This window comes from Microtus pennsylvanicus, chromosome 1 (genome assembly GCF_037038515.1).
Source record: "Microtus pennsylvanicus isolate mMicPen1 chromosome 1, mMicPen1.hap1, whole genome shotgun sequence".
Lineage (NCBI taxonomy): Eukaryota > Metazoa > Chordata > Mammalia > Rodentia > Cricetidae > Microtus > Microtus pennsylvanicus.
Window position 1 is genome coordinate 114543658 of NC_134579.1, and position 15045 is coordinate 114558702.

The 15045-nt window shown below is 42.0% G+C and overlaps 1 protein-coding gene across 18 annotated transcripts in view; it reads left to right on the forward strand.

Moving 5' to 3' along the window:
• Positions 1–11597, forward strand: part of Kdm2b (lysine demethylase 2B) — a 128326-nt gene extending 116729 nt beyond the window's left edge. For all 18 annotated transcript variants that reach the window (XM_075979554.1, XM_075979598.1, XM_075979546.1 and 15 more), the window contains 5 exons: positions 60–739; positions 1471–1634; positions 1715–1876; positions 2594–2812; positions 10327–11597. In XM_075979554.1, coding sequence (XP_075835669.1) covers positions 60–739; positions 1471–1634; positions 1715–1876; positions 2594–2812; positions 10327–10508 — 1407 coding nt within the window. In that variant the 3' untranslated portion in view covers positions 10509–11597. The remainder of the gene's footprint in view (positions 1–59; positions 740–1470; positions 1635–1714; positions 1877–2593; positions 2813–10326) is intronic.
• The last annotated feature ends 3448 nt before the right edge of the window (positions 11598–15045 follow it).

The following is a 15045-nucleotide window of genomic DNA, read 5'->3' on the forward strand; positions in this document are numbered from 1 at the left end:
ATCCAAACTTGATGGGTTATCACAGGCCACCCATCCTTACCCTTCCCTCTCTCCTGCAGCGGCGGTCCTGGAAGAACGCTGAGGATCGGTTGGCACTGGCCAACAAACCCCTTCGGCGCTTCAAGCAGGAACCAGAGGACGATCTGCCTGAGGCACCTCCTAAGGCCCGGGAGAGTGACCAGTCACGTTCCAGCTCACCCACCGCTGGGCCCAGCACTGAAGGGGCTGAAGGCCCAGAAGAGAAGAAAAAGGTGAAGATGCGCCGGAAACGGCGGCTTCCCAACAAGGAGCTGAGCAAAGAGCTAAGCAAGGAGCTCAACCACGAGATCCAAAAAACAGAGAGTACCTTGGCCCACGAGACCCACCAGCCCATCAAGTCAGAGCCCGAAAGTGAGAACGAGGAGCCAAAGAGGCCCCTAAGCCACTGCGAGCGCCCCCACCGCTTCAGCAAGGGGCTCAACGGCACCCCTCGGGAGCTACGGCACCCACTGGGACCTGGCCTGCGCAGCCCCCCTCGTGTTACGTCCCGGCCCCCACCCTCTGCGTCCCCACCTAAGTGCATCCAGATGGAGCGTCATGTGATCCGGCCGCCACCCATCAGCCCTCCACCTGACTCGCTGCCCCTTGACGATGGAGCAGCCCATGTCATGCACAGGGAGGTGTGGATGGCAGTCTTCAGCTACCTCAGCCACCAAAACCTGTGTGTCTGCATGCGGGTCTGCAGAACCTGGAACCGCTGGTGAGGGACAGCCCTGTGTAGGTAGGGCTTAGGTTGTGGCTCAGGATAGTCCATGGCAGCATATATTGCTTGAGTTGCTTATAGAGATTAGTTAGTTTCCTGTTAAAGGTGTAGTCTCAGGAAGGGAGGTACCCATTTGCTTTTTTTGCTTGTTTGTTTTTGTTTTGTTTTTGTTTTTGGATTTTTTGAGACAGGGTTTCTCCATAGCTTTTGGTTCCTGTCCTGGAACTAGCTCTTCTAGACCAAACTGGCCTCTATCTCACAGAGATTCGCCTGCCTCTGCCTCTCAAGTGCTGGGATTAAAGGCGTGCGCCACCACTGCCCGGCTCTCATTTGCTTTTCTTATATGAAAAACTAAAGACTGCATGGAATTCCTTGTCTAGATTTAGCTGAAGTTGAATATGAGTGACCAATACTAATTCCAGCTTGATATTTTCCATATCAGTTTTAGCTGCATTTCTGACCCTCCCTCATGAATAAGAGGATCCAGTGCCTCCACAGGAGTTATTAGAAGGTGTAGTAAGGTCCAGAAATATTTTATGAAGAGTACTTGCTGGCATCTTCTGTGTAAGCATATGGCCACGGTAGATGCTAATTAGGTGGAAGAGGACTGAATCTTAAAGGAACTTCCTCCTTGAGATGGCACATGGGGAAGAGTTATTATAGCCAAGCAGGGGTTCTCCAGGTAAGCTAGTAACTATGATGTGTTCCTTGCCTGGCCTGGCTCTCAGGTGCTGCGATAAGCGGTTGTGGACCCGCATTGACCTGAACCACTGCAAGTCCATCACGCCCCTGATGCTGAGTGGCATCATCCGGCGACAGCCTGTCTCCCTTGACCTCAGCTGGACCAATATCTCCAAGAAGCAACTGAGTTGGCTCATCAACCGGTTGCCTGGTAAGCTTTTGTTAAGTATTCCAAATGTGCAGTAATGATAGTTGGATTGTGTCACTTGACTCATTCCCACTTTATCCTAGGGCTCCGGGACTTGGTGCTGTCGGGCTGCTCATGGATTGCTGTCTCAGCCCTCTGTAGCTCCAGTTGTCCATTGCTCCGGACCCTGGATGTCCAGTGGGTAGAAGGACTAAAGGATGCCCAGATGCGGGATCTACTGTCCCCACCCACAGACAACAGGCCAGGTGAGTTGTCAGGCTACCCTAGCAGTCTGTCTCATGGAGATGGCGTGGCCAAGATACCCTGTTCTGGTTTTGAATACATTACCCTCTCTCAGCCCCCTCCTTCCATGTGGTTTATGCATCATCAGCTTTGTTCTTTGCTGGAAGACATAGGTTAGAGTTCTTTGTGTGCTTTGGGTATGAGGATTTTAAGGAAAGGCAAATTCTCCTCTGCTTATACGGTCTCCAGTCTGTTTCTTTGTTAACTTAATCTTCAGTGGTTTTAACCTTCTCTTCTGAGGCATCATGATTAGGGTGGTTGAGTGAGAACTCCAAAGAATAATATGTTCCTAGGCCAGATGCCTGAGTCTCTCTCTCTGTCTCTCTTTCTGTTTCTCTCTCACACACCAAAGCTTAAATGATATAAATATGAGGTGGGATAACCACAGACAAGGGTAGTGAGCTAGAATGAAAAATATTTTCACCAACTATAGCTTGAAGACAGATCCTACAACCACGTTTATTCTGATTTTTCCAGAGATTCTAGAAATACAAATTCTGATTTTTAATGCTGAAATTCTGGTTTGGGGTAGGATACGCGTCATGAGTATGAAATGAAAGGTTACACCTACCCAGCAAGTGGTGTAACAGCACTTGCTATTTTAGAGTATTAGTAGCAGAACTTGAACTTGATTTCCTGTTCAGAGTGATGGATTGCCTCTCTCCTATCTGCCCCAACAGGTCAGATGGACAATCGGAGCAAGCTCCGGAACATTGTAGAACTGCGCCTCGCTGGCCTGGACATCACAGATGCCTCCCTGCGGCTCATTATCCGCCATATGCCCCTGCTCTCCAAGCTCCACCTCAGTTACTGTAACCACGTCACTGACCATTCCATCAACCTGCTCACTGCAGTTGGCACTACCACCCGAGACTCTCTGACAGAGATCAACCTATCAGGTGAGGTGGGCCCTACCCTATACCTATGGGAAGTCCTGGCATCTGTGGGACAGCTAGGCGTTGGTGGTCCACACCTTTAATTCCAGCACTCAGGAGACAAAGGCAGGTGGATCTCTGCGACTTCGAGGCCAAGCCTGGTGTACAGACGAGTTCCAGGACAGGCAGGCTAAACAGAGAAACCCTGTCTGAAAAACCAAACAAATCTAATGCCGTCTAGTCACAGTACTTGGAAATATAAGTGAATGAGACCACCAAGTCTAAAGAAGTTATTATTAAAATTGAAATAATTTCTATCAAAAAATAGAGCTAACTCAGTGATAGTATCTAACGGTGGTTCCTGATCTACTGTCTAAAGACATCTGGATTCTAAGAGAAAATCTCATGCCTGCAGCCAGAGTGTGAGCAGTAGCCACTAAATGCAGGGTTCGCTAATGGACTAGCATAGACTGTTATTTCCGTCTGTGTTGCCATGTCTTGTATGTGCCCCTTATGAGCTTCCTATTAAGGAGCCCGTTAGAAGTGAAATCTCTACAGATAGTTCACTGTTTATGTTTGTCAAATACTGCAGAATTCTCATTCCTTCCATTGTTCTTTGGCTAGAGTTGGTCCTGAAAGATTTGGACCTTGGTTCACTTACAGTAAGGTGGACAGTGGCAAAGCTACTTGTTCTTAATTCAGTTAACAGTATTTTCTGGTTGCCTAAAATAGTCTGTGAGACAAAAGACAAAAAAAAAAAAAAACAACAACAACAACAAAAACCCATAAGTAAAACAGAGAAAGTCACTCTTCCTCAAGAAATGGATACCCTCACCTCACTAAAATGCATTTTGACACAGCTGCATTATGTTCTGTTAGGACTCCCATTCCATTGTTTTACCTGTCTTTATATCCATATCCACACCAGCTGGGGTGGGAAGTTTAGACAGTGTGGGATCATTCTGTGCCTAGGCTGCTCAGAAGGTAATTCCTCCTTGCTGTGAAGGTTTGGTAGCAGGAACTGTGCCACTAACAGGGAAAGAACGGTGCTGATGTGAGTGAGCCTTGAGATTTAAGGTTTGTAGAGCTGCTGGCATCTGGTTCTAAGCACTTATAATAAATCTTTCCTATGTTCTGGTTGTAACGGATGTGCAGTGCAGTTCAGGAATGTGTGGGAGTGTATGTGTAGATCCTGCTACGTTTTAATTTTCTATAATAACACACTGAGATCATCTTTTTATCTCAGTACACATTTCTCTCTTTCTTGAGAATGTATCATAGCCCAAAATACCCAGAAGATGGAGACAGTAATGATCTAAATTTCATTGCTTTACTACACTGCATGTTCAAGGCCATTCCGGGGCACATGAGAACCTATCACAAAACAAAAAGTTAAGCCCTGTCTCTATACCTAATCTCTTCTTGTTTCATACTGACCTCCTATTAGTGTAACTGAATTCATGATAAATTAAGTGCCAAATGATGCCCATGATCATCTGACTGGAGGATATGGCACCCAGTTGTCATCCTAGACGTATATATCAGGTGCTCAGGCAGATCTGGCCTTTCTCTGGTCCATACCCCCTTGGGCAATCCCTAGACCTGATCTCTTGTCCAGGTTTTATATCCACATGTTGCTAAATAGCGGGCATGTGCTGCCATTTCTGTTCAGATTATGTCTGATACAACATAAGGATTCATTGCTGTTCTATCCTCGTGTTACTGTGACTCCACTTGTTTTAAGTTTGACCTTATGATCTTGTACATTTTGGTCACTAATTAAGCCAAATAATGTATTGTGAGTACACTTCTTATTCTGCATGACTTTTGCTAGTTAATAATTGTCTTTCTGGTTTTGTTTAGCTCTGAAGCAAACTGTACAGCAAAACTGAATATTCCCTTACAAACTTAACTAGTCACACAGCCAGTTGTTTCTACAGGACAGTACTTTCATCCCTGGCCTCTTTTTTTTTTCTTTTCCCTTCTCTTCTGTCAGAATTCTTGTTCCCATTTGAATTTGCTGTCTTTACTTTACTACTACACTGCTGCTATTTAGGGACCTCACCTACCACCATCTTGTTTTTGTTTTGGATGCCTTCCTTCCTGGGTTCCATACTGTCCTTGTCAGCCTCTTGTTGGGTGAAGTACATGAAACATTTTGTGTGTATTCACTATTAGTTGATTGTTAGTTGAATATAAACCCCTATTTTGTAAGCCCTGTTGTTTCAGAAAATGAAAGGTTTTCTCCCCTGGCTTCCAACTTCCAGAAGTAGGAAGTGAAAATAAATTTAGTATTTTATCCATTAATGATCTTTCCTCCCAGTTTTGTAGAAGTTGTCTTTGTCTCTAATTGTGTGTGTGTGTGAGAGAGAGAGAGACAGAGAGAGACAGAACGTTGGGTCCCTTGAGCTGTGGAGGTGAGTCACCAGGGCCGATGTAAGAACAGTACACACACATACACACTCTTAATTGCTGAGCCTTCTCTCCTCCAACACTTCAATTATTTGTGTGTGTATGTATCTGTGTGACATCAGGGGAAAGTTATTAAATCTAGCATCATGAAGACTTTTTTTCTCCTGTTTTTGTATATGCTATATGATGGTGGTAGAGTCATTTTCATTCTTTTGCATGTAGGCACATAATTTTCCCAGCACCATTTGTTGAAATGACTATTTCCTCATTGAAATGTACTTGATGCCCTTGTCAAAAATCATTTGAGGACCCACAAAATGGCACATACTGCAAGCCTGGGGACTCATTTGATCCCTCAGGTTCCATATGCTAGCGACCAGAGAACTGATTCTCACAAGTGCACCACACACAGAGACACTTTTTAAAATTGTTTAAACTAATTTAACCAGCCAGAAGTGGTGGTGCACACCTTTAATTCTAGCACTTGTGAATTTGAGGCTGTGCGGTCTACATAGTTTCAGGATAGCCAGGGCTTTGTAGAGAGACCATGTCTCCAATAAAATAATAATTATAATTCTGTTACATGACTTATAATTATGTGATAATTATATATTTTACATGTTGTATATTAATATAAAATTGTTATTATGTGAGATTAACTTAACCACTTAACAGAATTTTTTGCCCTGATCCTATTCTCTTGGTTGAATCTTGGTCGGTATCATAATTTGGGATCTTCTAACTTTTCAGACTACTTGGAGTCCATTGCTAATTTTTGCAAAACCACTGGGATTTCACCTCATTGACAGTGGTAATATCCTAATATTTTAAGTTGTTTATAACTTTTTAAATTTATTTTGGTAGGTTTTTTTTTAATCATTTTCAATGGACAAGTCTTACTCCTCCTTTTAGGTGCTATTATTTTAGAAATGGAACTGGGTTTTGTGAATTTATTTTCTCTTTTGGATTTTCAAGACAGGGTTTTTCTGTGTAGCTTTGGAGCGTGTCCTGGAACTAGCTCTGAAGACTTTGAACTCATAGAGATCCGCCTGCCTGTGCCTCCCAAGTACTGGGATTAAAGGTGTGAGCCACCACCATACTACCCAAATTAGAATTGTTTTTCTCACCCAAATGTTTTTCTAACTTTCCTAAAATATTTTAAATAAAAAAGGGTTTTTTGTTTTATTATTTTGATAGTTGGACCCTTTAAATACTTCACTTTCTGAATTTTACTTTTTTAAAATCAACTTCATGTTTATTAAAAACTGCACCATTTTTTTCTGTTAACCTTTTTTATTCTTTTCTGTTTAAAAAAAAATAGCCAAGTAAAACCATCTTTAATTTATTGTGAGTAGGGTTTCTCTTCCAATTTCATATTTTGAATTCTGTCTGGTTTATTTGTTGCATACATGTATGTTATGTGCATCGTGTGTGCGCCTAATGCCTGAAGAAGTCAAAAAAAAAATCCTTTGAAAGTGGTGTTTTAGATGGCTGTGTGTTCTTGGAACTTAACCTTGGTCCTCTTAACCACTGAGCCATCACCACAGCCCCCATTTTATAATGTAAACATTTCAGATATATAAAAGAATAGCAAACAGTATGGTGAACATACCTGTTTGTATTAGTCATTTATAACAGTGAGACCTCGTAGATGTTTCCCTAGGATGAGAATCCTATTTACAGCCGGGCTGTGGTGGCGCACACCTTTAATCCCAGCACTTGGGAAGCAGAGGCAGGCGGATCTCTGAGTCCAAGACCAGCCTGGTCTACAAGAGCTAGTTCCAGGATAGGCTCCAAAACCACAGAGAAACCCTGTCTCAAAAAAATAAAAAAAAACACCACCAACAACAACAAAAAAAGAATCATATTTACATTACTGTAATAGTGCTGTCACACCTAAATTAAGGATTGAAAAGAACCAGAGTACTTTTTTTTAAAAGACATTTATTTATTATGTGTACAATGTTGCTTGCTCGCCAGAAGAGGGCAGCATAGATGGTTGTGAGCCATAATGTGGTTTCCAGGGAATTGAACTCAGGTCCTCTGGAAGAGCAGTCAGTGCTCTGAACCATCTCTCCAGCACCCCCCCCCCCCCCCAGTGCTCTTTTACTCTTCAGTGAGACTGCAGATGAGAAAACTGACAAAAATGATGTTTCTAAATATAACCTCTCCCTCTTTCCAAGAGCCCGTTACTCTAATTGGCCCCTCAGATGTTCCCCTAAGATGCAGAGGTTATTGGGGGGAAAAAACCACAATTCTGTAATTTTTTCATTTTTCACTGCTACATAAGAGGCCCCATGTTGACTAGCCCCTTTCCTGTTATCAGTAATCCTTGATAAGGAATCAGGAATGGAGCACAGTGATAAATCACCTGCTTATCACATAACAAGGCCCTGCCTGGATGGATTCTATCCCAAGACCACAAACACAGAATTCCACAGTTGCTTTTAGAAGACAAGAGAAACTTACAACCATTGGCTTCTAAAAAGTCTTCTATTCCTTATATTACATGAAGTTCATGGTATTATTTGGCTTGTTCTCCATCCAATTTTTTGTTTCCTGTGAATTCCAGGTTAAGGTCATAAATTTGATAAATTTAAATCTTTTTTGGTAAAAAAAAAATTCCCTGTAATAATTGTACTTTGTCTCCCTGCTATGAAAAAAAACAATTGTGATGGTCTCTGGGTGAGTTCAATGGCATGGAAATGGTTACAGAGTAAATGTACAGGACAGAATGGCTCCCTCTTGTTTCCCTACCATCTTAGGAACCTTTTGAGGATGTACATAGACCCTTCCAACAAAATTCTCCTTTTAACAAAGCTGTTATGTTCATTTCTATCTCTGAAGCATATCTCATTGCCCTCAAGCTCCTGCACTGCTGTCTCACTTCTGTCACCAACTCTGGGGGAGGGGGGATCCCCTGAAACAGTCTTTCACATCTAGATAGTGGAGCCTGACAGCCCCGTCTCTTCTTGACACTTCAAAGCAGCTCTCACCCAGAGGACTTTGCTATCCAGCTGGCATACCTGTGACTTGAGGCCATTAGGTGCACATGCTTGTCTTGGCACTTACCTTTCTTTCTACACCAGTGTGACTAGCATTTCCAGATGCCTCCTTTTCCAAATTGACTTTTGAGCAGGCAGCATTGGCCTTTTTTGGTGAATCACTTTCAGCTCTTAATTTAAACAGCACCTGAGCACCTGGAGGTTAAAGACTCCTCTATCTAGGAAACTGGAAGGGAAGGGTCTTTCTATGTGAGTCTCTTGATCCTTCTTGTGCATTACACTTCTTTACAGTCTGGTACCTCCCACAGACAGGCAGTACGCTGCTGGTAGATGATACCTGACAGCCTATAGCCATCCAGCTTTGATTGAAAGTAATGAGGATAAATTAATACCATAAAGAAAGACCCTGTTCACTATGGGGCTTCATGACCTAGCGAGAAAACAAATGTAAGAGTAAGGAAAATGTGCTTTTATACCAGCAAAACCTCTATCCTCTATAAAGTGAATCAAACTCTGAACCGCAAGGGAATAACTTTTTAAAATAATTGTGAATGTGCATCATCCTTTGCATCTTTGCTTTTATATAAGCAGATTAACATAGCCAGGTATGGGAGTGCACATCTTTAATACCAGTACTTGGTAGGCAAAAGCAGATCTTGTGATTTTTGAGGCCAGCCTGGTCTACAAAGCCAGTTCTAGACCAGCCAGGGCTATGTAATAGAAAAATAGCAAGCAGCAATATATTAGAAAGATTCATGCTTTGGAAGCATCTTTTTATTAGGGTCCTCACAGTTCTGCCCCTTCCAGCCTAACTATCCCACCCTCAGAAGTCGGTGGCTCAGCACATGACTCAGCTTCTTGTGACTGCCTAGTGAAAGAACTTGGATTCCTACTACATTTGTAAAATTGGGTTATCCTCATATATTTTTGAATTGTGCATCCAAGAATTAGTGAGCATCTATGTTCAGGGCTTTAGGTTGGCATCAGATTCCTATTTGCAGGATTGACAATGGTCAGTGCCTGCATTGATTACTGTCACTTTGACAGTGCATGATATCAGCTGGCCCTCTGTTTTATTCAAAAGTCTTAACAGTGATGGCCAAGGAAAGGCTTCAAAATAAATACCCCTGACAGAAAGCTAGCAATCATTTTTCTCATCCATTCGATCCACCCAGAAGTCATTTATCTTGCTTGGTCTCGTTTGGACACTGATTAACACATAAGCCAGTTTACTATGGATTCAATTCTAAAATAAAGTAGGGTTAAAGAAAAGAATAATTTTTTTAAGTGCACCACTGATGTCTACAGGATATGGTGAATTTTTTTTTGTTTTGTTTTTTTGTGTGGAAAAGTCTTCATTCAGTCTTGGTTTTTGGCACAGGCTTCATGGAAATATTCCCATATTAGGCTGGGGGACCCCACAAACTACTTGTAGGATATGTCACCCATTACTGGGGTGTCAGTAGACTGCTCCCAAGATGACCTGAGGGACCTCACTGATTCAGCCATATCAAGTAGGATATTTATCTGAACAGTGTAGTCAGATAAGGGGACAATACTTAGGCAGACCTAATGGTGTATTCCCATCAGACAAAGGCCTCAACACATTGTGACCCTTTAAGATACATTGGTCTTATATGTAACTATATACAGGAAGAGGCAGCCCTGTGGTCCAAGTGGTTTCTGATTTTGGGGAGCAGGGTGGGGCGGGCAGTGTTCCAAAAAGAACCTAATATCTTCACATGCCTAGCAAAACACTCTGAGAGACTTTTTTTTTTTTTTTTTGGTTTTTTCGAGACAGGGTTTCTCTGTGGCTTTGGAGCCTGTCCTGGAACTAGCTCTTGTAGACCAGGCTGGTCTCGAACTCACAGAGATCCGCCTGCCTCTGCCTCCCGAGTGCTGGGATTACAGGCGTGCGCCACCACCGCCCGGCTCTGAGAGACTTTTTAAGCATACATTTTTAAGCTTTGTAATTGTCTGTGAAATCACCCCCATTTGGGGGACATCAAGGAGTTGACTGTGTTAGCGGGCTGTGTTCTATCTCTACTACTGGATCCCTGAATTTATATAGGGCCTTGGTCTATGTCTTCTGTCCGTTTATATAATTCTTCTTTTCTGCAGACTGCAATAAGGTCACTGACCAGTGCCTGTCCTTCTTCAAACGCTGTGGAAATATTTGTCATATTGACCTGAGGTACTGCAAGCAAGTAACCAAGGAAGGCTGTGAGCAGTTCATAGCCGAAATGTCTGTGAGTGTTCAATTTGGGCAAGTTGAAGAGAAACTTCTTCAAAAACTAAGTTAGTTCCAGGACAAGCATGTAAATATGGAGGGTTGGGGAAATACAGCCGGGGAGGGGAAAAGACTACAAACACAAGTGGGCTTATATTCCCTTTGGAATTCCGAACAAAAGACCACAGGACACAGTTCTGTTTCACAAGTCTTGCCAAGGGAGAAGCCGTTCAACTACCCATTTGGGGGATGAGTGAGCCAGATGTTTGCCTCTGCTCTTTCTGCACCGTGACTGCACTGCTTTCTGGACCATTTCTAAAGCGGCCTTTAGAAGACATTCCAGTTGGAAAGGAAGATGAGCTTTGGAGAAATTCTCTTAGAATTCTCTTAGAAGCCTGAGCTTAGTGCTTTTGTTGATAGCTTTGTTTGGGGCACCCTGTTCCTTGAAATGCCAAGGCTTCTGGTGTCAACATAAAGTGGACCACACACACCATCCACAGACATCTTGACACGTTTTGTTTAGTTGGTTTTGTTACATCTTACATTATGCAGAACTATTTTTGTATAAATTGTTTAAAAATTATTTATGTAAGATTTGAATGCATACCAGTGTTTTTATTGTTTAGATTGCCAACTTTCCTTCAGGTAGGGAGAACTTAACCTGTACTTCATCAACATAAAGAGCCCATCTACAGATGTGCCCAGGTGTGACAGGGCTACGACCTTCCACTTAAAAGCATGTTTAACTGGATGTTGAGAGCCTATTTTGTATGTCAAGAAGTTACACAAGCATGTTGTGGATAAGTGTATAGTCCAGGTAAAACACTTTGCCAAGTTTCAATAGAGAGTTTACCTTTTCCTAAAAATTTTACAATTCAGATTTCAGCCTTTACACTCAGGAGGGTTTTGCTCCAAGCATGAGCTCTTGTATTCTATCTCCATAGGTCTCATTTATACCAGGAATCAAGTAGAATAAATGTGCCCATAGCCTTCCTTTCCTTTGAAGTGTTCAGTTCTCACTGAAGTTGGTAACCAGGTTATTTTCTAGTTGTCAATTCTGCATCCGTAAGTGCCATTGTTGTATGGTGGTGTTTCCTAGACTTTCCCTGATGCAGTTTTACCTTTGTTGGATTTGTATAATAAACAATTGTTTAAAAAAAAATCCACTCTTGGTGTTTGAGAGTTTGTTTTTATGAGAGGGCTAAAAAAAATCTACTTTGAATGGCCAGGGTAAATAGATCCCAAACGAATTTATCTGTCATCTGAGAAATGCAACAACCCCAAGACACGACATTTGTTTCTGACCAATAAAGGTAATGGGGAAACAACTGTGCTGCATGTCTCCTACCACACCTGTACAAAAAGTAATTTCCATGCATGGCCACTTACTCTTCTATTACTCTTACTCTTCTATTGCTGTGATAAAATACTGTGACCAAGGCAATTGACAAGAGAGGCTGAATTGAGCTTATGGTCAGAGGGTTAGAATTTATGGTGATGGGCCATAGAGGGAGAGAGATAGAGGTAAGCGGCTAAGGCAGCAGCTGAGAGCTCTTATCTTGATCAATCCACAAGTGGGAGGCAGAGGCAACTGGGAATGAATCTTTTGTTAATCTCCTCCAATAAGATCACACCTCCTAATCCTTCCCAAACAGTTCCAAAGCTATTTAACATTCTTTCCTGGAAGTTATCCAGATGTAGAGGGCAGTAACATTCCCCACCCCCAACCTTCCTGGAAAAAGGTTGCATTCTGTGCAATGACCTTGGGCCTAGGGGCTAGAAAACTAAAACATTAGAATTTGGAGTCAGTTCTGACTTGATGTTAATGTATAGAAATGAAAAGATGGGTAAAATAAAAGACCTTGGCACTACAAGCCCTTCCTGTCAATGCCCTGGTTTTAAAAGAACTCATCTAAAACATCTGCCTCTTATTTAAATCCAAACACCTTTTTTGTGACTCAAATTCTAGCAACACTGGCTTCTACGTTTAACTCAGGGGAACAACACAGAATTAAGACTTGTTAACATTGTTGTTTACTTGTAAAAAGGTAGTTTGTCTTCACTGGCCTTGAAGGTATGTTACATAAATTTAAAGGCCATTTCTGTGGTAATTTTAGTTCTTTGAACCTCCAAGTAAAACAGCTGCATCCTGATGTTTAGAAAAGCCATCTTCTTAAGGTGGTAATGCCTTTAATCCCAGGACTCCAAAGTGAGTTCCAGGAAGGCCAGAGCTACACAGAGAAATCCTGTCTTTAAACAAACCAAAAAACGGAGGGAAGAGAAAGGAAGAACGAAAAAGCCATCTTCCATGCTTTTGTACCCTGTAAAGGTTTGCCACTCATTGGTTTAATAAAATGTTGATTGGCCGGCCAGTAGAGTAGAATTCTGGAAACAGGAACGGTAGAGAGTCAACAGCCAGACACAGGAAACAAAATGAGAATGAGAAAAGGTACCAAGTCACATAGCTAAACATAGATAAGAATTGTGGACTAATTTAAGTTGTAGAACTACTTAATAAGCCTGAGCTAACAGGCCAAACAGTTTATAATTAATATAAGCCTCCGTCAGTTTCTTTGGGACTAAAATCGCTGTGGGACAGGTGGGACAGAAACTTCTATCAAAAAATGGCGCTCAACATTCCGCAACTATATCCACATAAAACCTAAGAGAGCTTGGGAAGGGATTTTAGACACAAAAGTACAGTTAAGCATGGCTTCTTGGTAGCTGCATTTTCATGGATGGGCTCTGCTAGAGACAAGCAGAGGCGCAGCTCCTTTAAGAGCGGCTTCCAGATTCAGTGTTAGTGGCAAAAACTTTACAGCTCTTTTGAAAGGTCCTGCCACCACACACTTAAATGGTGTTTATGTGCAGTCAGGAGCATGCTGCTTAATGGTGGCATGGACATGGCTCCTGCCAAAACCTCTGCCATGACGCTAGACTGTATCAGAAAGCTAAGGAATGTGGCAGAGTAAACCACCACCACAGCTTTAATCCTAGCCATGCTGTTTACCAGATTAAAGACTCGTGTGCTCAGAAAAAGAGCTATAAAGAGATTCAGATGGGTTAAAAACACACACACACAAACCTCTAAATGGTTTACAGTGTGTTTAAAAACATACATAGGCTTGGAAAAGAAAAAGGATAAAGTCCTTAAAGACAAATAGAGTAGCTGGGTGTGGTGGCACACACCTTTAATCCCAGCACTTGGGAGGCAGAGGCAGGCAGACCTGAGTTTGAGGCCAGCCTGATCTACAGACTTGAGTTCTAGGGGACATCCAGGGGTACACAGAGAAACTGTCTTGAAAAACCAAAAATCAAAAAATAAAAAATGCAACGTAAAGATGGAAAATATGGGGCTGGAAAGATGGCTCTTCCAGAGGACCTGGGTTCAATTCCCACATGGCAGCTCAAAACTCTCTGAAGATCCAGATCCAGGGGATCTGACACTTCACACCAATGCACATAAAATAAAAGTTAAATGAACCATAAATTTATTTATTTATTTTTGGTTTTTCGAGACAGGGTTTCTCTGTGGCTTTGGAGCCTGTCCTGGAACTAGCTCTTGTAGACCAGGCTGGTCTCTGCCTCTGCCTCCTGAGTGCTGGGATTAAAGGCGTGCACCACCACTGCCCAGCTCATAAAAATATTTTTAAAAAGATGGAAAATATGCAGAGAATCTGGATGCTGTATGTTATCGTGTTGTCTTTGAATTGTTTCATTGCTAAGGAGCAACAGCTGCTAAAGACATTTGATTATAAATGCTGCTGGGTTAATCCAACCTAAATATTTTGAAAATGCCTTGACTTCAAAATTTAAGTCAAAAGATTACTTTGGTGAAGAGATTTTGATTTTATTTCCATAGGAAATGAGGGGTGTGCATTCATTCTGAGTTAAGAAAAAATCAGGTTTGATTATAGAAGAACCCCTGAAAAATCTGATAGGAACAGATAGCTCAGATGATCCAGTGTCTCAGAACACCTTTGTTGCAATTTCCTCTGAGTTCTACATCCAGAACAGCTATAACGTGACTGGTCAAGGTGATCCAGCCTCACAGAATACTCCAGTCAGAATTTGACTATAATCCTAAATTTTCTTTGGGCTCCTATAAGATTATCAGTGCCCCCAATCAGCAGAAAGTAGCATAGAAAACTGCCCATGTTTCCAAAAAATAAATTATTTGGATGTTTGTCTCTTTTTTTAAGAGTGTTGGTTACGGGCTGGAGAGATGGTTCAGTGGTTAAGAGCACTGGTTGCTCTTCCAAAGGTCCTGAGTTCAATTCCCTCACAACCATCTGTAATAAGGTCTGGTGCCCTCTTCTGGCCTGCAGACATATACACAGGCAGAATATTGTATCCATAATAAATAAATTAGAGTGTTGGTTACAAGTTGATATGGTCAGAAAAAAAGTTAAACAAGATTAGATTCAGAGTTCTTCTTGAAACAGATTTGTCACACATATTGGTTAATAAAATACTGATTGGTCAATAGCCAGGCAAGAAGTATAGCTGGGCGATGGAGCAACCAGACTAGGAGAATTATGGGAAGAGGAAAGCCATTCACAGAGGACGCAAGATGAGGATGTCTTACTGAAAAAAGGTACCAAGCCAGG